This window comes from Sphaeramia orbicularis, chromosome 6, assembly GCF_902148855.1.
Source record: "Sphaeramia orbicularis chromosome 6, fSphaOr1.1, whole genome shotgun sequence".
NCBI lineage: Eukaryota > Metazoa > Chordata > Actinopteri > Kurtiformes > Apogonidae > Sphaeramia > Sphaeramia orbicularis.
Window position 1 is genome coordinate 14,544,859 of NC_043962.1, and position 26,861 is coordinate 14,571,719.

The window sequence follows — 26,861 nt, forward strand, 5'->3', positions numbered from 1 at the left end:
GATGACCATGAAAAGACGACAAACTGTATTTTACACCAATTATTTACATGTATTGATAGGATTAATGGATCAACGGGTATTAAACAGTCAGGCAATGATTTTGGTCACCAGTAGATATTTGGGTCTTCATGGGTTAAGCTTCTCTTAACCCTTTATCAGGTAAATAACTATTTTTGGTAATTTCCCACATACATTAATAATAATATTATAACAAGTGGTTCCAGGTACAACAAACCCCGCCCCTCGCACGTATTGTAGCTTATTTTGGCATCGATCCAGCTGATGTCATCATGTCTATGCATGTGCTGATGTCAACATATCAATTACCTCTATATATGTGTCAAGTTTGAAGTAAATTGAAACAAAATGGATGTTTTTGCAGACATTTCAAATTTTGCCCATTGTAAGTAGGGAGGGAGGAAAATAAGATTGAAAAAATTCATTAAAAAAAATTAACTTTGAGCTTCTCTTCCCAAAATATAACCAAAATATATGACCATGAAAAGACGACAAACTATATTTTACACCAATTATTTACATGTTTTGATAAGATTAATTGATCAAGAGGTATTAAACAGTTTTGATCAATAGCTGGTTTAGGTCGGCAGTGGCTGTTTGGGCCTTTATGGGTTCAGATCAAGCATATGACTTTGCCAAAACACACAAAAAAAAAAAAAAACAAGCAAAAGAAAGGAAATCAAGTGGAGCTGCTGTACTTCAGAGTTGTTGTGCTCCTATTTCCTCACATAGTATTCCACTGCTACAACACATTTTCACCCCAAGAGGAAAAACTAAGTGCAAACACATCACAGAGTCATACCAAGCAGGAACAGAAATTGGTACACTTCAGATTGCTAGTGGTCGCAGTCCTGTCTTTCATTCTTTCATTCTTTTCTACAAGAGAAGAAGAAAGAGACAGTCGGACAATACGAAAAAAGAAAATAAAGCCACAACAACATGGAGGGACAGTGGGACTGAAAGAAGGAATTAGCCTAAAGCCAATGTGGTTGGAGAGAGAGAGAAAAAAAAAGAAAGTGTTTTCAGGGAGACGATAGAGAGATACAGAAGAAGAGACAGAATGAAAGAAAGCTCATTCTGTATCCTGTGGCTCTGGATTAGCCCTGACGGCCCCAGGACTCCAGAAGTCTCTCTCTCTCTCTCACTCTCTCTCTTGCTCGTCCCTTCTTCGGGGCGTACGCAGAATAACGATGCTGTCGACGTGGCCGCGGGGAAGTGAAGGTGAAGGTGTTGGCAGTGGTAGAGGAGCACGGAGAGGGCGAAGCCTAAAGGCGGAGGTTGGAGGTGATGGAGGGGGCTGATGCTGGATTTTTCCGATATTCATCTTTGCTGCCGTCATCACACAGTGTGGTCTGTGAAAACTTGCTGATCCGACCACATACGGTCTTAAAAGTATGGCCCTGCTACTGTAGTTTAAGTACATACTTGAGTCTGTAGGAGCACTGTTCTATCACTGCAGGTCAGAGCAGATTTGGAAGGATTTTATTGATCTTTTTGTTGTGTTTCCATGGTTCACCTTATAGTCCTTAAAGATGGGGTAGGAGATGTTTTCCTGGAGCATTTTTTACTATATTGCTTAAAATCCCCTTCACACCCCGATTGCAACCAATTAATTAAATGCTCTAACACAAAAATTAAAAAAAAAAAAAAGTAGTCACCTGTGGAAGGGACAGGACTAAAAAAAAAAAAAAAACAAATCCCAAGGCTTTGCAGGGGGGCCCACTTTAACGCTTTCACGCATGAATTATGAGAACCTTCGTCAATATTTTTTTCTTGAGTGTTTTTATTCCTTGTTAGGCATGAAAAAAACTACGCAACTGAAATTTTTTATGACCCTATTTTTCATGGAGTTACAAAAATGTCCACTCACCATGCACCGGACACCATGCATTTGATTTTTGAAGCAAAGAAACATGTATTTAACCCTTTCATGCATGGACAGCTATTCTACAGCTGTTTTCTTGTATATTCATGTATTTGTTGTTCTTTTTGTTTTGTTTTTTTGTTTGTTTTTTACACATATCTTTATTAAAGTTTTAAGACACTACATGTCTTTTCTGACATGAATTGGTAACATTATGTAGATCTCTCCTGACCTTAAACCCCCAGAATCATATGCCCTCCCCATAGTTTTCACACAATTTATCAGTAAATACATGTTTCTGTGCCTCAAAAATTAAACACATGGTGTCCAGTTGAGTGGACATTTTTGCAACTTGATGAAAAAAAGGTTCATAAGATTTTTTTTTTTTTTTTTTTTTTTCATTATTGTTTTTTATGTGTTTTAAAAATTTTTTGATTATTTTTATTTTGTCTATTTATTTTTATTTATTTTTCAGAAGAAAATTTTCAATCGCATTGTTTTTTTCATGCCTAAAGAGGAATAAAAACACTCAGGAAAAAAATTGGATTAAGGCTTTCATAATTCATGCATGAAAGGGTTAAACACATTATGACCATGAAAACCATGAAATAAAAACATTTTTAAAGCCACTAATGCTGTTTTATCACATTTTATCACTGTAATACTAATTCTTACTCAATTCATGGAGATAATATGCAAAAAAAATTAAACTTTTTGATTAAGAAAACTGTTAATTACAGTCTAATAACAATTTGCAATTGATTTACACTAAAACATATTACTGCAGATCAGGTTTATCAAGAACCGCAAAGTTATTTTTTTTTCCATTTTATTTATTTATTTAGACAAAGACAATGCACAATATTCATTAACCTTAAAAAGGAGAGATGTAGCATGGCAGGTTGTAGCACTAGTGCTCATTTCCACCTGTAGTCCCTGTTCAGGCTGATGTTCTCATTAAAAAAACAGACATTAATAAAAACTTAAACATTAAAAAACAATGCCCTACATGTATTGATGTCATGCTTTTAGGAATAAACATTCCGGCTAAAATTTACTTAGGGGGTCAAATGAGTGACCATTTTTGTCAAAAAAAAAGTTGTAAGAAATGCATAGAACTGTGCTGAAATAATGCTAATACATTTGTGCACAGACTACTGATATTATTTGACAGTGGAAGCTATATTTTCAGAAATATTGGATTTTGAATAGCATGTGTATGTGAAAACTTTTGCTGGTGGACGGACGTGACATTACCCATGATGCTCTGGTCAGTGCCAGTACTTTATTAGTAATAAACTTATATACTTACTATTGCTAATTCTCCTCTTATTCATAAATGTTAGTATTGTGGATCTAAAACAATAACAGCTGACACAAAAACACAAAATGTGGCAGTGGACGGATGTGACATGGTTGTTACAGATCCCATCATACTGATGCTTGGCAGCCATGTCACCGTTTCCACAAATGATCCCTGTGCAAAAACTAAGATCAGAATTATTTATTATATAGTTTATCATCATACTAAAGAGGAAATAACAATATAGAATTGTTATTTCTTTATAAAAATGCTTATTATTAGAAAACTGTTGATTTCAAAAGTGACGTGTGACATTCTTAATGTATGTTTTGGTGTAACATAAGCAGGATGGATCAGCACCATACTCCATATTGAACCTTTAAAAATAAAACATGTGATATGTAGGATATAATCTGTAAGAAAAATTGGGGAATCTAAAAGAATAGAATATTTGTTTTTCAGGTAAATTCAGTTCAAATATAACTTGGCCATTTGTGACATGAAAATATAGCATTAATTGTGATGAAATGTGACATTTTTGAGCTGAAAACATAGTTCATATGACCATCAACATGTTGCAACAGAACTGAAATCCTGTAAATTTGCATAACTTGTATTTACCAACACAAAGTTCCTTTGGGGATTCACTTCTATTGATTTCTTATGCACAAAGACATAAATAAGACCTCTAAGCAAATTTTAGCCGATTCATACTTTACACATTTGTGTATGTGTGTTTCAAATGACGGTTTGTATTTAATGTATTCATCCAAAAATAGTTTTTTTTTCTTAACAGATCGATGGGATTTTCACCAGTTGCTTGTATTTGCATATACTGTATTTGTTTGTGTTTTGTGCTTTTTTTGTTTTGTTTTGTTTTTTGGTGTAAGGTCTTATTGTGTGTAGGAGTGTAAAAGAAGCAGCGTATACTCTCCAACATATACATATATATGTATAAAAAGGTGTAGGAGCAGTAACCAAACTAAACTGTTTGCAGTGCAGTGGTGGGAGTGGAGCAGCTGCCTCATAAGCTTCACTGCTTTTAATATTGAAGTGGGACCTTGATGTAGACAATTAAAACTAATCTCATTTGTTAATTAGTGTAATTCCTGCTCAGAAACCAATTTATTACCATCAATCCCCACTTGTGTAAAGTTAATTTTAGTTTTGGACTGATACAGTTTTGCATGAAAATAATACATCATTAATTGTCTCATTTGTACACTCCACTTGAATAAAGAAGTTACTTAGTTTTTTTTTTTCTTTTTTGCATTTTTGGAAGTTTTTAAACTTTCTCACTTCTACCAGCAACCCAATTAAAGCCTAAATAAAAAGGAGCATTCGGGGAGGGCCGCAGAGCACACAGGGCCAGGATTCATATCTAAATTTATGCCGTTTCAGCCTGTTACTGAGATACAAAATGCAGAGCCACGAAGGCAATTGGATTATTTTCAATTTAACAAAACCCAATTCACTCGCAGGCACATTGGGATTAACGTTTACAATGCACTGCAGATCCCAGGGTCAGTCACCCCTGAGCGGAGATAAAGCCAGTGTTTTGCAGAAAGACATGTCTCTTAATATATCCCCACACTGAACTCCTGATGAGTGTAGCGCTGTAAATATTATCATGACACTGTTATCATGACTTCCCTACTAAAGAATCCATTCAGTTCACCGAGAAGACGCAAAGCAGATAAACGCATAAACAAACTCGGGTCTAGAATTGCATAAAAAAAAGGGACAGTGTCGTGGATGGAAATGGCACGACACAGGAACTGCGGACCGCTGCTCTTAAATAGAAGTTCCTAAAACAAACTGAGTAAATCTGTCTAAACACAGTTGTTATCTGAACGACTGTAACAGAAGCAGAACACCAGAACGCCCTCACAGCAGTCTGTGTTTGTGCTCAGTTTAACCCATGAAGACCCAGAGCCACTTTTGTGTCAGTTCCCAAATGAATTATTCTCTCTGTTTAACCTTTATTAAGCAATTTATCACCACCTGTTAACACTATAGCAGCAAAACTGTTGGTTGAATTCATACCAAGGTTATAATAGTTTATAATAGTTCAGACCCAAGCAGAGCATTATTTACAGTTTATGTAGACCACAGGGAAAGGTTTGAAAATGTATAATTCCATTAAAAAAAAAAAAAAAAAAAAAGCAAAATATCACTAATTTAAGCAAGGTTAAAAATAGAGGAAAAATCATGTGGGAACTGCCTTGAAAGTACATTTTACATTTACATGTACATTTACATTTATGCATTTGGCAGACGCTTTTTTCCAAAGCGACTTACAGGGGAAAACCAAAATTAAAAAAATAATACTAAAAATAAAAAATAAAATAAAATAAAATACAACAATAGATTAAAGACATAAAGCAGCTGTCAATTAAAAACAGTGTCGTACAGAAGATTAAAAAGCAAAAATTACAGACTAAAAATAGAAGAATAGATTAAGGAGACATAAAAACAGCTGTACAATTAAAGCAGTGAAATAAAAATACCAAGTAAAACAACAGAATAACCATAATAATATATTTAAAATGGAATGTTTGAAAGTGTGAGTAGTAGCACTGGGTCTTTATGGGATAATGTGAGCCATGATAACACATAATAATAATAATAATAATAATAATAATAAAAAATTGCATTTATAAAGCACTTTTCATTTGGTGTAATCTCACAGTGCTACAGAGTGAAGACAGTCCGATAAAAAATAAAATGCTATATCAGGAATATAAGACTAATATTTAAAAGATTAATAAAATCATTTTAAATATGATATGACATACATTAGTAGATTCGTGCTCCTGCAGACTGAAGTGTGTAGCCCTGGGTCTTTATGGAATAACATGAGCCATGATAACACATAATAATAATAATAATAATAATAATAATAATAATAATAATAATAATAATAATAATAATAATAAATTGCATTTATAAAGCACTTTTCATTCAGCGGAATCTCAAAGTGCTACAGAGCGAAGACAGTCCAATAAATATAATATACTAAATCAGGGATAAAATACTAATATTTAACCCTTTCATGCATGAAATATGAGAACCTTAATCATGATTTTTCCCCCGTTTGAATTCCTCTTTAGGCATGAAAAAGAAAAACAAAAAAACCAATGTGGTTGACAGCTTTTTATGAACCTATTTTTCATGGAGTTGCAAAAATGTCCACTCAAATGGATACGATGCGTTTAATTTTTGAAGCCAAGAAACGTGTATTTACTGGTATACAGTGAAAACTATGAAATAAAAACACTTTTAATGCTGCTAATCTGATGTTTTCTCATATTTAAACATACTCTAATACTAGTTATTACTCACTTCATGGGGATAATATGCAAAAATACCCATTTTGTTCAAGAAAAAATAATAATTACAGTTTAATAACAATTGATTTACACTTAAACGTGTTACTGCAGATCAGGTTTATCAAGAACAGCAAAGTTACATGATGCATACAGGGTGGGGAAGCAAAATTTACAATATTTTGAGGCAGGGATTGAAAGACAGTGTATGACCAATTAGTTTATTGAAAATCATGAGAATTTATTTGCCACAAGAAAATTGACATTGTCCTCTTTCTTTCTCAATAACTGCCTTCACACGCTTCCTGAAACTTGCGCAAGTGTTCCTCAAATATTCGGGTGACAACTTCTCCCATTCTTCTTTAATAGTATCTTTAAGAAAGTTGACATTGCTGTGTGATGTTCTATTGGTAGCATGTTCTAAAACGCCCCAAATCGCAGAATCCAGAGGGTTTAGATCTGGGCTAGAAGGCGTCCATAAACATGATTCCCAAAAATTGCTAAAGTTGGATTTGTTGCTGTTGTCAACAAGTGTTTTGGTGTTCTTGTGAAAGATTTTAACTTCAAATCATATTTTACTGCATTTCTAACGGTCTTGTTGTCTACCTCAAGTTCAATTGCCATTTTTCTCATGGATTTGGTTGGATCCTTTAGGATTTTGGATTTGAGAGCTTTAATAAAAGCTTTGGTACGTTTTTCGTTGCTTCCTCCACTTCCAGACTTTCTCGTAATAGTTTTGCTCATAGTCATTCTCTTCTTTCCATTATAAACAGTCTTTATGGACACTCTGACTATTTTTGAAATCTCCTTTGGTGTGACGAGTGCATTCAGCAAATCACACACTCTTTGACGTTTGCTTTCCTGATTACTCATATGGGCAAAAGTTTCTGAAAAGGTATGGATAATAGTGTTAGGTATGATTATGACATCAATATATGTTTGGTTTCAAAACAATTGACGTAGTGCCTGCTGAGAAAAAACAACTAAATGTTCATTGTAAATTTTGCTTCCCCACCCTGTAAGTGTCCACTGTGTTGGCTGATATGGAACTAAAACAGCAAAACCCATGAATATACAAGAGAAGAGCAGTAGAATAACTGTCCACTGTAGTGACCACCATGCATGAAAGGGTTAAAAGAGTAATAAAATCATTCTAAACATGATATGACATACATTAGTAGATCAGTGCTCCAGCAGACTTAACCTCACAGAAAACCCCTCCTTTTCCTGTCTTTCCTTCCATATTTCACACTTACTCTGTATTTTTATTTTTTTTATGCGTCCAACAAGCAGAAGTGGGAGGGCGTACTGTCGCTACAAAAGAACCATAAATCGTGCGTCTCCTTTAAAAACTCGCGGTGTGTTTAATCCGAACTTTTTGTGACAAAGCGGTGTGAAACAGGGGCCAGCAGACAAGCTCCATTGATGCTGAGGCAGGCCGATGATGACACAGGCGTGATGCAACGGAGATAAGGAGGAGGAGAGGGAAAGCCAGGAGCAGAGAAACAGAATGATTAGGTGTGGGGAGGATTCATTTAGGAAGACAAACAACTTCATTTAAAGCTAGTCAAGCACAGAGACAGCCTCTTCCCGCTACAAATGGGCTGAAATTTGCATCTTTTCACTGACGGCAGAGTCGGTCCTCATCATCACTCTTTTTGGTCTCATGTCTTGACTGATAATAGATTATCCAGGGACTCGCCTCAACAGCTACTGTCTTTGATTTTTCTTTTGAACATATTTTCCTTGTGCTTTTGCTCCGCTCTTGATCCGCTGCGGATATTATCACAGCTGTATTTATCTACGGAATCGAAGGCCTGTTTTGTTTCACTCCTAGACTGCAAAACCCAAAAAAAAAAAAAAAAAAAAAAACTAAATAAAATAAATTAAAAAAAGCAGCTGGCACAGAAAACAGACTTTTTAAGATTATTGTCAAGTGGAAAAGCCTGACTTTATTATCCTCCCTACCTCTCCAAATCACAATCTGCTGATGATTTTACTTCAAATAATGATATTACTGGGCTTGGTAAACAAACCAATCATGATGATTATCAGGAAAAGACTCTCAGCAGTAGTAAATATCACTTCTCCACATGCTGTTATAAAGGAATTTAAAGCAAAAAAATATCTTTTAGGTACAGGTGGAAGTGTGATAACATCATCCATCATTTACTTCAGTTGTATTTTCTGTTCTGATTAACCCATAAAGACCCAAACATCCACCATCGACCAAAACCATCCACTGATATAAACTGTTTAATACCTGTTGATCCACTAATCCTATCAATACATGTAAATAATTGGTGTAAAATACAGTTTGTCATCTTTTCATGGTCGTCAGGTATGATGCATAAACTATAAATAATGACAACTCCAAACATTTCTCTTTGTTTTAGTGTTAAAAGTAAAATTCCATAAGGATGTGGACATTTACAAACTATCTTTTCACACAAAATATGAATAACCTGAAATATCTTATGAGAAGTCGGTACAATTTTACCAATATTCTGCCTGTTACTAAACATTTTATGTATTTGTGGATCCACTGTGATCTGTAAATTGTAATGAATATGTGTAAATGATACACTGAGTTGAAATATTGTTAAAATTGCATTTATTTTATTCTTTATTATACTTATTCACATTTTTAACCCATAAAGACCCAAACAGCCACTGGTGATCAAAACCATCTACTGATCTAAACTGTTTAATACCTGTTGATCCATTAATCCTATCAATACATGTAAATAATTGGTGTAAAATTAAGATATTCGTCTTTTCATGATCATCAGATATGACCCATTTGGACGTTCGGAGACTCCGTAGTTACCGTGGAAACACTGTCATCAATAAAACCCATGGAGTTGGATCAGTGACAGTGGATGGAGACGCTAAGTTAACGTTCAAATAATGATGAATTTTGTTGAAAAGTGTATCTTTTTCTTCAGTTTTCTCTGTTTCAAATATAATAACCCTTAACTTTAATCTGAGCTTTAATGAACATCTACATGATCAGTACATTAATACAGAAAAATACCTGATTTTCACTTAAAAATGAAAAATACAGGAGATACTAGGAAAGAACTCGGAGAGCGCAGACCTCCGCCAAGCGCAAAAATTCCCCACATAATCGGTGATACAAATCCTACATTTATTTTTTAAAATAAAATCCGCCTTCTGGATCAGATCCGGATCAGCCTTTGAAATGTGATAGAGGACCCCATTGTCAATTCCTGAGTTAAATTTCATGAGTTTTGGTCGATAATTAAGCGAGATATTGGGAAACGAAAATTTTGGCCCCATTTACCACAATGTTAACGAAAATTTCAAAGTGATCCAGAATCCAGGATTTCTTCCGGATCACCCCCAAAAGTTAATCATTTCTTCCTTATCCCATTTCCAACAAACCCTGAAAATTTCATCCAAATCTGTCCATAACTTTTTGAATTATGTTGCACACTAACGGACAGACAAACAAACAGACAGACAAACAAACTCTGGCAAAAACATAACCTCCTTGGCGGAGGTAAATATATGAGTAAATTGTGATAAATCACTTAAATTAGGTTAAAAATAGAGAACAAATCATCTGAGAACTGCCTCAAAAGTAGCACTGGGTCTTTATGGGATAAGGTGAGCCGTGAAAAGATCAGTTTGGATGTTTAGAGGCTCCCTAGTTACCATGGAAACACCGTCATCTTCTACAACATTGATTCACCAGTAAAACCCATGGAGTTGGCTCAACGACAGTGCATGGACACACTTGTTTATGTTCAGTTAATGATATCTTTGTTGAAAAACTCACTTTGGCTACGTTCAGACAGCAGAACATAACGCACAATTCAGATTTTTTGGTGAAATCCAAATTTGTTTGTGTGCTCGTTCATATTACACATTAAATGCGACTTCTATCAGTTTTGAGTATGAACTGAATGTGACCCTGAAGTGACCCACATTCGCAAAAGAGGTTCTGATGTAACATGCGACCACGCAGACACGTTTTTCCCGACGCTCCTCCTCCTTGGACGCAGAATTGTGACATTTGTCGCATTTCAATGACATAAAGGTGTATTTGATAAATGCGATCTGGCCGCTCAGACTTAAGTCGCATTGCAAAATATCAGATACGTATCGAATTTAAGACCACATATGAAAGTGGCTTGGGTCGGATTTAAAAAAAATCGGATTTATGCTTTTCAAACTGTCTTTAACAGATCAGATACAGGTCACATATGGGCAAAAAAATCGGATTTGGGCCACATTTGCCTACAGTCTGAACGTAGCCTTTTTTTGTTCAGTATTCTGTGGTTTGCAGACTCATCTCATGAAATCGCGTTGTATGTGACACCAGTTTATTGCATTTGGCATGCTATACATACACATTTTCATCCTTTCGCATGTTATTAACGGCATTTGATGGTGTGTCAATGCGCTAGCCGCTAATCGCACTAATCACTAACTCTAACCCCTAATCGCACTAATCACGCTAGCCGCTAACCCTAAACCTAACCCCTAATTGCTAATTGCGCTAGCTGCTAATGTTGTGTTATTTTACGAGGAGTAAATCTACACGCCGAAGGCTTTTAATGCGTACAGATAACACGCTAATTAAAAGTGGCGTGTTTTCTGTACACACTTCATGATATCACCTGATTATTTAGTTTTCATGAACATCTAAATTAAATGTAGGAAAATACATGATCTACAGTGAAAAATGCAAAATTCAGAGCATAATATTGTTATAAATGGTGATAAATCACTTAATAAAGTTTAAATACAGATAAAAACTCATTTGGGAAATGCCACATAAGCAGCACTGGGTCTTTATGGGTTAAAAGTCTTATCTTGCCACTGCTAGCTTTCATACAAAAGAAGAAAAATATGTGGAAGATGGTAGCTGTAGAAGCAGATTTAGTCAGTGTTTTACTTTGTATCGCAGTAATAATGTTTTGGTGTTGCAGTTGACCTTGTGACAGCATTAGGTGGGTGCATGTGGGCTGTGAAGATGCAAAGATGAAGCCTCTTGTGTTAATGTGTGGGTGTGTGTCTAGAAGGGTGGATATCCAGGACACTGAAGTACAAGCACCTACACACACACACTTTTATGTTCCCGAACTTATACAGAATGATCCGACATTTATATGAATAGTAAATATTTAGCACTTGGGGAACGGGCCCGTCTTTTAGATTTGCAGCATGTTCCACTTTCCCCTGCTTTAGTCAGAGGTTTGGGTGTGAAAAGAAAGATGAGACTGCAGATGTGAAATATTCCACTGGAGTTATTTTCAGGCAGTGTATCTACTATTAAGTCCGAAGTAGTTTTTCAAGGTAAAACGTTATTGTGCGTGTTTTGGAGAGCAGACATAGAGTAAGTGACATGAGTTTGCTGAAGTGCGTGTTTAAAGCCCATACTTTATGGATATTATATTTAATAAACATTAGGCGAAGCACGCACCCGCACTTCAGCTTCCATTTTAACCCTTTCATGTAGAGATGCACCGATACCACTTTTTTCCAGACCAAGTACGAGTACTTACATTTGAGTACTTGCCGATACCGAGTACCGATACGAGTACTTAATAACCCCATTCCAGTTCTTAGTTCCTTTTGTAAATGTGCTTTATTGTCGTTGTCATTAGTCTGACTGGAACAAAGTGCTGCTACTGACATTTAATGTGTCGGAATGAGCGTTTTTCAATTAATCCACCAGGGGGCGCCGCTCTGAATTAACCATACTGGACAAATACCCCGAAGAAGAGGATAGTTTTTTGAGAAGAAGAAGACGAAAGTCAGTAATAACAAACATGGAGATGAAAGAGGTAACACTAATGTGATAGTAATATTGCAGCGTTTTCGTTGGTAAGGTTTAAAAGCTTAGCTTCAGCAGGTAGAGAAAAGACAAATGAGTGATAAGTTTCGTTTTCACTTCCGCTGGCGGCGGTCCACACCACTCCGTACTCCCAGTGGTATTCTTTGTCTCCACCAGCACCTGGAAAACAGATGGAATGTACGCAGAGGACGGACAGGACGCAAATCTGTCTGTGTCTTTAACGTTACTTGCAGTCAGCGTTACTTTAATCACCGTTGCTTATTTTGAAAAATCTTCACACTCCACACACATTATTCCACCACTGCGTACCTGCTGCACTGAACTGTGAATGTCACACGGCCGTAAGTGGTATCAGTGCATTTGTATCGGATTACTTTTACGAGTACGAGTACACACACTGAGTATCGGAGCCGATGCCCGATAGTGGTCTCGGTATCGGAGCATCCCTACTTTCATGCATGAATTATGAGAACCTTAATCAAGATTTTTTTCCTGAGTGTTTTTATTCCTCTTTTGTACCTCCTGCCCCCCCCCCCCCCCCCAAAAAAAAAGCTGCGGGGGGGGGGGGGGGTTATAGTTTATAGTGCTTCGTAGGTAAAAGCTCCCTTACCTCATCATTATCCTCCTTGTCGCATCCATCCCACCTCTGAAACAAGTTGTGGAGCCGGGGTGGGGTGTAACGGCTTTGACGGAGCTTACATACGTAGCGTAGGTAGCGCTATGCTACTTTTTGAAGGTTTGACTTTCTTCTATATAATTCTTTTGTTGTTTGATTTTAATGCAATATTCGAAATAAAGAAAAAAAGAAAGAAACAAAGAAACAAACTGCTGCAACATGCCTTATTACAGAGGAGCTGGGGGTGGGGGTGGGTGTCTCAGCACCCCCTCTCTGCTTTCTTGTTCCAAACTCCCCTGACAGTGTCCCACAAGTTTGTTGACAAGAGTTTTACAGCTTTGTATATATAAATACATATACACTACCAGTCAAAAGTTTGGACTCACCTTTTAATTTAAATGGTATGAGATGGACCAAAGATGGCCAACAAGTCCTCAGCATCACTGGGAACTCCTTCAAAACTTTTGGAAAACATTTCAGGTGACTACCTCATGAAGCTCATCGAGAGAATGCCAAGAATGTACAAAAGCAGTAATAAAAGCAAACTGGCTATTTTGAAGAATGTAAAATATGAAACATGCTTTGAGTTATGTCACACTTTTTTTAACTACATAATTCCATATGTGTTCATTCATAGTTCTGATGCCTTCAGTGAGAATCTACGATGTAAATAGACATGAAAATAAAGAAAAAATAAGTGAGTCCAAACTTTTGACTGGTAGTGTATATATATATTTATATATTTATATATATATATGTGTGTGTGTGTGTGTGTGTCCACAGCAAAGGACATTTCTTTTTTTTTTTTTTTAAATGCATCTCAAAAAATGTTGCATCATGATATTTCCAATATAGGCATTTATTTGATTTTGAAAAAGCCCAAACTTGTATATTCCTGGGTCTCAGGAGGTTAAATATCTTCTTAATAAAACCATATAAAAAAAAATTTAAAAATCAAACTGCATTTCAACTTAAGGCTAATTTTGAGTAATAAAATAAAAAAATAAAAATAAAAAAAATAAAAAAACTTGACACTTTTTTTCATAATTCATGCATGAAAGTGTTAAAGTACATGATCAGTAAAATAAATATAAAATACCTGATTTTCATTGAAAAAATGCAAAAACAGAGGATAATATTATGATAAATGGTGATAAATCACTTAAGAAATGATGAATAGATTGAAAAAAAATGATTTGGGAACTGCCACAAAAGAATCACATGCTCTTTACGGGTTAATCCCATGATGCCTTCACATGTTATGGCTGATCGGTGCAGATGCATATGGATACATTATTTGTTTTCATGCGTTCTGTACTGGTTTGTTGCACACTTGCATTGGATTTCATCACAACAGCGCACGTTCACCAACAGAAACACTCATCCGCATACCTTACCACAAATTATTCAGGAGCAGACCAGCTGGACATCCTGTATGCATAACTTGTAAACTTAATTGCTTGTGGAACAAATGAAAATTTCGATCTGTTAATAAGAAATATGGGTGGGTATTATTACCCAGATGGCAACATTTGAAATGAAGACAGAAGAGGGTGTTGTCTCTGTTTAGGAGCTGGAGGTAGATGCTGTCATTTTCATCAGATTTTTCCCTACCGGACTTCAAAAACCCTTAAAATATATTCAGCGAAACGTCAACACAAGTCATTCCTACAAAAATGAAAATTGAGGAAATTCCTAACATCACAGCCATTTTGCCTCATTAGTTTGTTTTTATGTTTGTCCTAACTTGCATCTAATCAGCATTTCACTGCAGGAACATTTACTGCTCAGCGAGTGCAACTTCCTCTAACAGCGCCGTAAAAAGCCAAGCTGGGTTTAATTCCAGTATCACTTGACATTTATTGCTCATATATCTTGACTTGTTCTTTACCCACTCTCCGCCCTAAATTGTCTGCTTTTTTTTTTTTTTTTTAACCTAGAAAAGGTGGAGGAGACCCATTTTCCAATTACAGATCTTGTCTTTAGGTGTTAATTGCCGACTGACCTCTGGAGCTGTTGTGGATGCCGTATGGGTTTTTTAATAACCTGTAATCGCACTGAAACAGAGAGAAGTAATAGAGAAGAGCCAAGCTGCTTTCTTAACCCGGTATCCTTCAATAAGGTGTAATCTCAGACAAACACTGAAGACGGCCGTGTGCCAAGTCAGTATGCCTTTTTTTTTTTTTTTTTTTTGCAAAACACGAGCCACTGTGATTCATGTTCTACCGGCATTGAAATGACACGGTTTGTTTTTTTGTTTGGGTTAAATTAGGTCAGCGGAGTTAAAAAGGAGCAGGATGGATCTTATTATGTTTATTGGCATTTTGATTTTTTAAAAGCAGCAGGTCTTGCTTCAGTTTGAGGTTTCGACTAAAAGCATTTTGACATTGAAAAACACTGAAAGGAGAATTAACATCGGAATAATCAGAGTACACCACGTTTTGTCTAGTTTCACATCTGCCCTGATCATTACTGTTGCCGGGTTACGTTACAGCCATTACGGCGCTAAAGTGTACATTTTTTTTTGGTTTCCAGGTAACCCTCCAGCCACAGGAACTGGCACATTGATCATCTACCTGGAAGACTACAACGATAACGCCCCCTATGTGGTTCCATCAGTAGCAAGAGTATGCGAGGACGCCCATGACATCAATGTCGCTATTGTCGGGGGAAGAGACAAGGACCTCCCGCCCAACGGTGCACCCTTTAAGATAGAACTGGGAAAACAGCCCGGCCTCGACAATACATGGAAGGTCACCAGGGTCAACTGTGAGTATTATATCTTCAACATTAGATTTGGATGTTTCTGATCGTAACATAAACTCACTGGACTTCTGTTGAGTTAAAGGGTATGTTTTGTTTCTTTGTTTGTTAACACTCTAGCAGCAAAACTATTGATTGAATTGATACCAAATTGGGTTTATAGATTGCCAGTGACTCAGAATAGATGTGGTTACATTTTGGGAAAAGTAGGTAGAAGTTAAAATTTTTTATGAATTTTTAAATGATTATTTTTTTTCCATTTACTTACAATGGGCAAAATTTTACATGTCTGTAGCAGCAAAACTATTGGTTGAATTCATACCAAATTGGGTTTATAGATTGCCAGTGACTCAGAATAGATGTGGTTACATTTTGGGAAAAGTAGGTAGAAGTTCAAATTTTTTATGAATTTTTAAATGATTATTATTTTTTTCCATTTACTTACAATGGGCGAAATTTTACATGTCTGTAGCAGCAAAATTATTGATTGAATTCATACCAAATTGGGTTTGTAGATTGCCAGTGACTTAGAATAAATGTCATTACATTTTGGGAAAAGTAGGTTAAAGTTTAAATTTTTTACAAATTTTTTAAATCTTTTTTTTTTTTTCCCCCATTTACTTATAATGGGTGAAAATTCAAATGTCTGTAGCAGCAAAATTGTTGGTTGAACTCATACCAAGTTTGGTTTATAGATTGCCAGTGACTTGGAATAGATGACATTATATTTTGAGAAAAGTAGGTCAAAGTTAAAATTTTTTAAATCATTTTTTAAATCTTTTTTTTCCCATTTACTTATAATGGGCAAAATTTCAAATGTCTGTAGCACCAAAACTGTTGGTTGAATTCATACCAAATTGGGTTTATAGATTGCCAGTCACCCAAAATAGGTGTGGTTACATTGTGGGAAAAGTAGATCAAAAGTTAAAAAAAAAAATTATGAATTTTTAACCTTTTTTCCCCATTTACTTATAATGGGTGAAATTTCACATGTCTGTAGCAGCAAAACTGTTGGTTGAATTCATACCGAGTTTGGTTTATAAATTGCCAGTGACTTGGAATAGAAGACATTACATTTTTTGGGAAAAGTAGGTCAAAGTTAAAAAAATTTTTATAAATTTTTAAAATCTTTTTTCCCCCATTTACTTATAATGGGTGAAATTTCAAATGTGTGTAGCAGCAAAACTATTGGATGAATTCATACCAAATTAGGTTTATAGATTGCCAGTGATGTAGAACAGATGTCAGTATATTTTGGGAAAAGTAGGTCAAAGTTTTAATTTTGTGTACATTTTTTAAATCTTTTTTTTCCCATTTACTTATAATGGGCAAAATTTCAAATGTCTATAAAAACATGAATTTTGTTTCAATTTTCTCCAGACTTGGCACATACAGGGGTTGGACAAAATAATGGAAACACCTAACATTGTGGCATCATAGAAGGTGTTTCCATTATTTTGTCCAACCCCTGTATATAGAGGCAATTAATGCTGGCATCAGCACTCACATGGACATGATGACATCAGCTGGATCGATGCCAAAATAAGCTACAATATGTGTGAGGGGTGGGCTTTGTTATGCTTGGCACCACTAGTTTCAGATTTTTTTTTTTTTTTTTTAAAGTCACATTAGAATACAATTATAGGGTTCCTGCAGGGTCTTAACCCTTCATAGAAATACTCTGAAAATCAAAATTCCAACCTTAGTGTGTTATTGGAGGACATAACAAGGCTTTATTACTTTTGTGAAATTTTTCAAAATATTTTATAGTCATAAAGATAATCAAGGTCAATGGAGTTACCATATTTGGTTCCTTGCCCTTAAATGGCAAAAATATACATATATATCCAAGAAGTATGTACAAAAAAAAACAAAACAAGAAAAACACATGTAAGGTGAAAGGAACATTTATTTTAGAGCAAATATAATTTTTTTCTGCACCCGTGTCCACAACAGAGCCTTTTTTAGCTTCTGTCTTGTTTTTCTGCTTCACCAATGTGTGGTTGTGTTGTCTGTGATCTACCATAGGTAATTTGGTGACAGTGAATAAGTACCTCATACAAGCCCACTTCTAATTAAGCTGAACTAAGCCTTGAAGTTAAGTTTGTCAACGGGAAGTTTTTCACAAGTCTCTCAACAATCACAAAGCTATTTCCAAGGCAAAATTACTTTCAAAAAGAACATACAGTACATACATTTAGAAGTTTGGGGGTTTTTGTTTCAAAGGGACTGTGCATATTAATAAACACAATATGTACCAATATGCAAGATTATAGCCAAGGCCCTGTATAAAACAACCTAGTTCATGTAAAACAGTACAATCAAATGTACTCTTTTAACAGACAAGTAAAACACGATACATTTCTGCTGCACTGTACACAACATACATACAAACACACACTATTTCAGAGTGTCAGATGAGTTGATATGAGATCATGAAGGCATGTTTGATTGCTTGTTGTTTGATGTTTGAAGTCTAAAAACCATGTGTTTGAGTATATATGGGGACCTTTTATTGAATATGTTAAGAATATAAACATATCACCAGAAGAAGATGGCAAATGATGTAGGTAGACCTCATAGGTTCCATGTCTGTTGAATTTTTCTTCGTTTTTTTACACAAGGTGTGATTTTCTATTGTATGTAATGTACAACCCGTTAAGACCCAAACAGCCCCCAGCGACTAAACCCATCTACTGATCTAAACTGTTTAATACCTGTGGATCCACTAATCCTATCAATACATGTAAATAATTGGTGTAAAATACAGTTTGTCATCTTTTCATGGTCATCAGATATGACCCATTTGGACGTTCAGAGTCTCTGTAGTTACCATGGAAACACTGTCATCTTCTACAACATTAATTCACCAGTAAAACCCATGGAGTTAGATCAATGACAGTGGATGGAGACACTGGGTTTATGTTCAGTTAATGATAGATTTGACTGAAAAAGTCAGTTTTCTCTGTTTCTGATATAATAACCTTCAACTTTAATCTGAGCTTTTATGAACATCTACATAATCAATGAATTAAATACTGGAAAATACCTGATTTTCACTGGGAAAAACAATGCAAAGATACAGAGGATAATATAATAATAAATGGTGATAAATCACTTAAGAAAGGTTAAATAGAGAGAACAATTCATTTGGGAACTGCCACATAAGTAGCACTGGGTTATGGTGATAATTTAGTGCCAAAATGTGTGTGCATAGTTCATATGCAGCAGGTATAGAAACTATGATGGTCTGGTTTTGACCAGCTCTACTGTACATGTAAAGTGTCATGAGATAACTTTTGTTATAATTTGGCGCTATATAAATAAAATTTGATTGATTGATTTGATTGATAATCAGCGCACATAAATCCCACTCTCTGTGCACTCAATGCCACAGTCTACTCCAGTGTTTTTCAACCTTTGGGTCAGGACCCCGTGTGGGGTCGCCTGGAATTTCTAGTAATTGATAAAAAAAATAAAAACTTACTATTAAAAAATATATTGTGAGTTGAGAGAGACAATCCCAATCAATAACAGACATGACAAACTGTGAAGCTGAAACTGAAGCACTGTGGTTCTGTTTATCTGTCAAATGTTCATTGTGGTCAGTTTCAGATGCTGCAGCTCTTTCATAATTCATAGTTTGAGTTCTTGTTTGTTCAGTATTAATTGTCAGCCTTGGAAATCCAAGATGGACTGACTGTACATATCCTGACCAAGGAAAAGAAAATTCTCACTTTGTGCAGTAATCTACACCTGGCTTTTCTGCCTCCGTCCAGAATAATATACATTATATAGACTAAATGTTATCTAAAATTAATGTTTATTTGCAACATAGTACACAGTAAAATTGCCAGTGTTTATATAACACTTAAAGAGTTAATTTTAACACTACCTCAGTGAACATATGGTCCTTATCTACAAAGTGTAAAATTTACATTGAACATAGAGTTACATTTCCAGAGTCAACTTTACTCTAGAAAGAGTTATTATTTTACACTACACCACACTAATTAGTGTCAATCAAGTTGTACATTATGTGAGAAGTAACACCCATAGTGTTATTCACATTCAACACTGAAGAGTTAAGTGTTAAGAAATAACTTTTCCGGTGTTAAACCTACTTAACACTACATGTTGATAAATAACTCCAAAGAGTGTTGATTTTTAACTGCCTCCTACCAGTGTTACATATGATGTACTATAGTCTAAGTGTCTGCGAAGGGGGGGAATACATTTATTTCTGTACCCAATTTATTCCAAGTAAAAATGAAATATTACAATTAAAAGTAAACATAAAATGACATGTAAAATGAAAGCCGCCGACCCGATATCACGTTATCCATTTGAAATTCGGTATTTGAAAACACGTACCCAACATTGACAACGACGACGTGACTATATTCTTGCACACAGATTCTGCTGGGATGAAATAACAAAAGTAATAGTTTATTTACGCAAAATTACCGCAGTTTTTCAATGCGAGGAGGATGGTAATGCCAGAGTCCAACTTCTCACTCAGTTTGAGTACGGAGGTTGGTGGGCAGGGCTTTTCAGAGTCATTATTTTTTAACACTGAAAAGTATCTTGCTCTTATCGGTGTTGAATTAACTTTTGAGAGAGTCAATTTACTTTAACACTGAATATATGACACTGACAGTGTAAAACCTCTGTTAACTCCAATTACAGGGTGGGGAAGCAAAATTTACAATGAACATTCAGTTGTTTTTTCTCAGCAGGCACTACGTCAATTGTTTTGAAACCAAACATATATTGATGTCATAATCATACCTAACACTATTATCCATACCTTTTCAGAAACTTTTGCCCATATGAGTAATCAGGAAAGCAAACGTCAAAGAGTGTGTGATTTGCTGAATGCACTCGTCACACCAAAGGAGATTTCAAAAATAGTTGGAGTGTCCATAAAGACTGTTTATAATGGAAAGAAGAGAATGACTATGAGCAAAACTATTACCAGAAAGTCTGGAAGATGCTATTAGAGAAGAATGGGAGAAGTTGTCACCCGAATATTTGAGGAACACTCGCGCAAGTTTCAGGAAGCGTGTGAAGGCAGTTATTGAGAAAGGAGGAGGACACACAGAATAAAAACATTTTCTATTATGTACATTTTCTTGTGGCAAATAAATTCTCATGACTTTCAATAAACTAATTGGTCATACACTGTCTTTCAATCCCTGCCTCAAAATATTGTAAATTTTGCTTCCCCACCCTGTATTTTCACCAACACTGGAAGTTATCTTGTTCAATTTTACTCTGTCCATTGTTGGAATAACTCTGAAAGAATTAGAATACTTTGACACTGCATTTCTTACACTGGCAAATTTACTGTGTATAGCAAACTATTACATGATCAATGAATAAATTTCAACAATAAAATGTCTCCGTTTTGAACGTCTGGGGTCGCCAGAAATTTGTGATGTTAACCCTTTCATGCATAGTGGTCACTACAGTGGACAGTTACTCTACAGCTTTAATCTTGTATATTCATTGGTTTTGTTGTTTTAGTTCCATATCAACCAACACAGTGGACACTTATGCATCATCTCATAAACTGCAATTCATACCATTATTGTAACTTTGCAGTTCTTGATTGGTTCTTGAGTGGAAATCAATTGTTAATATTTTTTTTTTTGCATATTATCTCCATGAAGTGAGTAATAACTAGTATTAGAATATGTTAAAATGTGAGAAAACATTAGATTAGCTGCATTAAACATGGTTTCATTTCACTGTTTTCATATCACTTTATGATACAGTCTACTCTCGTTATACCGCCAACTTCCGTTCACGGCCAAATTGGCGGTATAGCGAAAATGGCGTTACAACGGGTTGCGTCCATAATGTGCATGTCTTTACTATATGATGTCTATGCTGCCTCCGTTAACCCGTTCTAATTGCGTTTCTAAATAAATCTTGATTCTGTTATGTTGTAAGGGATCATTTAAAGTGGGGAAACATTTTAAGCATTATTATACCGTGTTGGGAAATGACGCCCCATCATCTTGAGGCTTTGGCTTAATCCCACGTCCTCTTCCCGACATCCTGACCTACTGAGTGTTCTGCGATAAATGAACGGTGGCCGTTCCGTAGACCTACTCGTAGCTTGTCGCGATCAGCGTCTGGCGCGTTTGTTTCAGTGCATTGTTAAAATTTATGTGTACTCGATGGCAATCACGCTGGCGGTATAACGGTCGGGAAATCAATGGTATAAGTGTTGTTTGTGCATGGAACTGGGCTGGCGGATGGCGATAGGCGGAAATGGCGGTAGCTAATGGAATAATGCATTGGGGATTTTTGTGCAATGGTTTTGGTCGGCGGTGAGCGAAAATGGCGGTATAACGGCAGGCGGTTTAACGAGAGTAGACTGTATTAGGTTTTAAATACATGTTTCTTTGCTTCAAGAATAAAATTCATGGTGTAGCTGAGTGGACATTTTTGTAACTCCATGAAAAACAGGTTGATTTAAAAAAAAAAAAAAAAAAAAAACTCAATCACATTGGGTTTTTTTTTCATGCCTAAAGAGGAATAAAAACACTCAGGAAAAAAAAAATTTGATTAAGGTTCTCCTAATTCATGAAAGGGTTAAAATGTGGTCACAAGCCAAAAAAGGTTGGAAACCACTGCAGTAACTCAATTATTAGTTTCTTCAGAGGGTCCGAAACTACTCTAGGAAATGAAGAAAAGAACACAAAACCGGTCTGCGAATCTGACAAAGCGCAAAAATACATTTTCTGGCAAGACTATTCAAGGGTCATTGAGTCACCTGTACTTGTGTGTTGTCAGGGGTATAATTTTACAAATATCCTGTCACACTGTGTTAATGTCAGAGCACGGTGAACACGAGGCGGTGCAGAGTTTAGAGCAGATGCTGGTATGGATCACATGATAAGAAAGAGTAAAATGATACAAGTCAGGAAAGGGAGGAGGATAGACAGACAACCAAGACATTGATTCAGGGTTGCATGACCGACAGCGCTGTCTGTGTGTGTTTGAGTGACAGAGCAGAGCTAAAACCTGCCCAGAGGTATTAGCTGTGACTGACAGCGGGAGAGGGAGGTACAGACACTCCTCAATCACCACCGCTGGAGGAGACAGATAGGACCGCCACAGAAAGAGACGGCTCCCAGTCAAATGGACTGGCGCTGCGCTCGCCTCGCCTCCACGCCTGGTGTGTGTCTTTTGGTGTGTGTGGAAGTGGAAGTAGGACACGGGGGGTATACCTTGACAGTGGATTTCTCGACAAAATAACCTTTTTTTTGTGTTCCGAGGCTTTATATGTAGCAGATACTTTCTCCTTGTCACTCCAGTTCCAGACAAATAAAAACAACAACAGTCCTCGTACGTGATGCAATATAAGGAAATAGAAGTTGTTGGATGATTTATCAGATGAAACACTAATATGGTTTTATTTCCCTGTAAGTTATAGATTTTTCATCTTTCATATTGTAGCTTAACTGTTTTTTTTTTTTCTTATTTATGAATTAATTTTCCTATACATTCACTGAAAAAAAAATATTAGATCACCCTGGTTTTCTTCAATTTCTTGTTCATATTAACCCTTTCATGCATAGTGGTCACTACAGTGGACAGCTATTTTCCAGCTGTTCTCTTATATATTCATGGGTTTTGTCGTTTTAGTTCCATATCAGCCAACACATTGGACACTTACGCACCATCCCATAATACACTGCAGTTTGTACCATTACTGTAACTTTGCTGTTCTTGATAAACCTAATCTACAGTAACGTGTTTGAGTGGAAATCAATTGCTTGCTATTGTGATTAGACTATAACCCTTTCATGCACGAATTATGAGAACCTTAGGCAAGATTTTTTTCTTCAGTGTTTAGCCATGAAAAAAACAATGCGATCGAGTTTTTTTTTCTATGGAGTTACAAAAATATCCATGCATTTAATTTTTGAAGTAAAGAAACGTGTTTAAAACCCAATATCAGAAAGTGATATGAAAACAATGAAATAAAAACATTTTTAATGCTGCTAATCTGATGTCTTCTCACATTTTAACATAATAATAATAATAATAATAATAATAATAATAATAATAATAATAATAATAATAATAATAATAATAATAAACTTTATTTGTATAGCACCTTTCATACAGAAATTGTAGCCCAAAGTGCTTCACATTGATTGAAAAAATACAATATTAAAATACATTAAGATTTGATTATACATCAAGAAATAAAATGAAATTTGAGAGAAATATAATAAAATAAAAATAAAAACAGCGCACATTAAAATATTTGATTATGCATAGACTTTTTGAAGTGCAAGAAATAAGATGAAATTTGAGAGAAATACAATAAAATAAAAATAAAACAGTGCACATTAAAATATTTGATTATGCATAGAATTTTTGAAGTGCAAGAAATAAGATGAAATTTGAAATACAGTAAAATAAAAAATAAAAACAGAAATACAATAAAATAAAATAAAAATAAAAACAGCACACATTCCTGGTTCCTGAATTGTGACCCCATTTTTATCTCCTTTCAAAGGCTAATGAGAATAAAAATGTTTTTAATTTGGTTTTAAATGTATTCAGTGAACTGGCTTCTCTAATGTCTTTTGGAATTGTATTCCATAACTTTGGTGCATAGTTAGTAAAGGCTGCGTCCCCCATTTTCTTTGTAATATTTCTGGGAGTCGCTAGTAACCCTGCGTTTGATGACCTCAGTGTTCTAGTTTGTACATAATTGATCAGTGAGTTTGCAATGTAACTTGGTCCGGTTCCATTTAGAGCTTTATACGTGAGGAGTAGTATCTTAAAATCAATTCTGTAGGTTACCAGTAGTCAGTGCAGGGAAACCAACATATTCTAATGCTAGTAATTACTCACTTCATGGAGATAATATGCAAAAAAAAACCTTCTTTTCTAACAAATAACAATTGATTTACACTCAAACATGTTAGTGCAGATCAGGTTTATCAAGAACAGCAAAGTTACAGTAATGATCTGAATTACAGTGTATGGGATGGTGCATAAGCGTCCACTGTGTTGGCTGATATGGAACTAAAACAACAAAACCCATTAATATACAAGAGAACAGCTGGAGAAGAACTGTCCACTGGAGTGGACAGTGCATGAAAGGGATAATTCACAGTTGTTGTTTTTTTGTTTTTTTTAACAAAAAGGGTTTTTTGCATGTTATCTCCATGAAGGGAGTAATAAGTAGTATTAGAGTATGCTAAAATGTGAGAAAACCTCTGATTAGCAGCATTAGAAATGTTTTTATTTCATAGTTTTCACACAGTATATCAGTAAATATATAATTCTTTGCTTCAAAAATTAAACGCATGGTGTCCAGCTGAGTGGAACTCCATGAAAAATAGGTTCATAAGAAAATTTTCAATCATATTGTTTTTTTTTTATACCTAAAAAAGAAATAAAAGAAATAAAATACTACTAATAAAAACACTCAGGAAAAATATCTTGATTAAGGTTCTCATAATTCATGCATGAAAGGGTTAATGCCCGGTACAACTAAAGGTATATTTATTTGGACGAATATAATGATAACAACAAAAATAGCTCATAAGAGTTTAATTTCAGAGCTGATATCGAGACATTTTCCATGGTTTTCTTGATAATAACCAAAATCACTTAAGTTCTTACAACAATAGCTATGGCATTGATGCATTGATGGCATGTGCATGGATGTTTGATAATTCTGCATTAAACTTTAATGTTAAAGTATTAGAAGTTTTTTAACCTGTTAAACCATGACCATATTTTCAGGGGAAAAACGCCTAAAAAGACATACCCAAAGTAAATGAAGAATTACTTATAATACTTATAATGATAAGGTTCATATGGATCTTCTTGGTGTCTATGGACATTTAGAGACCTCCCAGAATTTATTACCATTGTCTAAAATATTGTATCTATTACTATGCCTGAGTAAACTGTAACAAACTAAAAAAGAAATTTGAATTTTTTATCCTTGCCTGTTTTTTTTCGGCTGGATTGACGATGATATGCATAAATTAATTGTTCGTGTCGGAGATTTTTAATAGCGTATATTTCACCCCACAAAGAATAAAAATCATGTTTGAACATTAAAGTTTGCACTAAAATACACTTTTGATGTACTTTTATTAACATTAGGGTCTAAACTTTGAGGAAAAGTTGAAAAAAAAAACATCCATTGTCCTGATTTATTATATTTTTATAGTAGATGAATATTAACCCTTTCATGCATAGTGGTCACTCCAGTGGACAGTTATTCTACAGCTGTTTTATTGTATATTCATGGATTTTGTTGTTTTACTTGCATATCAACCAACACAGTGGACACTTATGCAACATCCCATACATTACAATTCATACCGTTACTGTTCCTGTTCTTGCTAAACCTGATCTGCAGTAACATATTTGAGTCTAAATCAATTGCTAATTGTTATTAGACTAATTTAAATTTCTTTTAAAACAAAAAGTTGGGGTTTTTTTTGTTGCATATTATCTGATTGAGTAATAACTAGTATTGTAGTATGTTAAAATGTGAGGAAACATCAGATTCACAGCATTAAAAATTATTTTATTTCATAGTTTTCACACAGTATGTCAGTAAATACATGTTTCTTTGCTTCAAAAATTAAATGCATGGTGTCCAGTTGAGGGGACATTTTTGTAACTCCATGAAAAAGTTGCATAAAGAAATTTCAATCACATTGTTTTTTTCATGCATGAAAGGGTTAATATAATTTTTTCAGCCTGCAGGCGGGCTGATACGGCTAAAGGGGTTTTAAGTCGACGTCTTAGTTTTTTTTTTAGCGCACGTCAGTAATCCTACTATATAATGCACGTTCTGTGTCCGTCCGTCCGTCCAATCGATGTCCCGATGTTGCAGCACAGGAGGGCATTTGTACAGATTTTCCTCAGCCTTCACAGGCCCGATCGCAAAACTCGCAAAATGAATAGAAACATGACCTGACTATCTACTAGGCACAATTTTTACTTCTGTGTAGGGAAATTGGCATAAAAATGTAATATCGGTGAATATTGTTTTTTTTGCCTGTCATTCAAACCAATAAAATAATGCCTTGACTTCGCCTGCATTTACCGACGCGTAAGTGAAGCATTGTTTGTAG

At 35.2% G+C, this 26,861-nt stretch overlaps 1 protein-coding gene across 1 annotated transcript in view; it reads left to right on the plus strand.

Annotated features, from left to right (window-relative positions):
* Positions 1 to 26,861, plus strand: part of cdh13 (cadherin 13, H-cadherin (heart)) — a 1,127,464-nt gene that overhangs the window by 1,043,762 nt on the left and 56,841 nt on the right. The window contains 1 exon segment of the mRNA XM_030136869.1: positions 15,496 to 15,729. Coding sequence (XP_029992729.1) covers positions 15,496 to 15,729 — 234 coding nt within the window.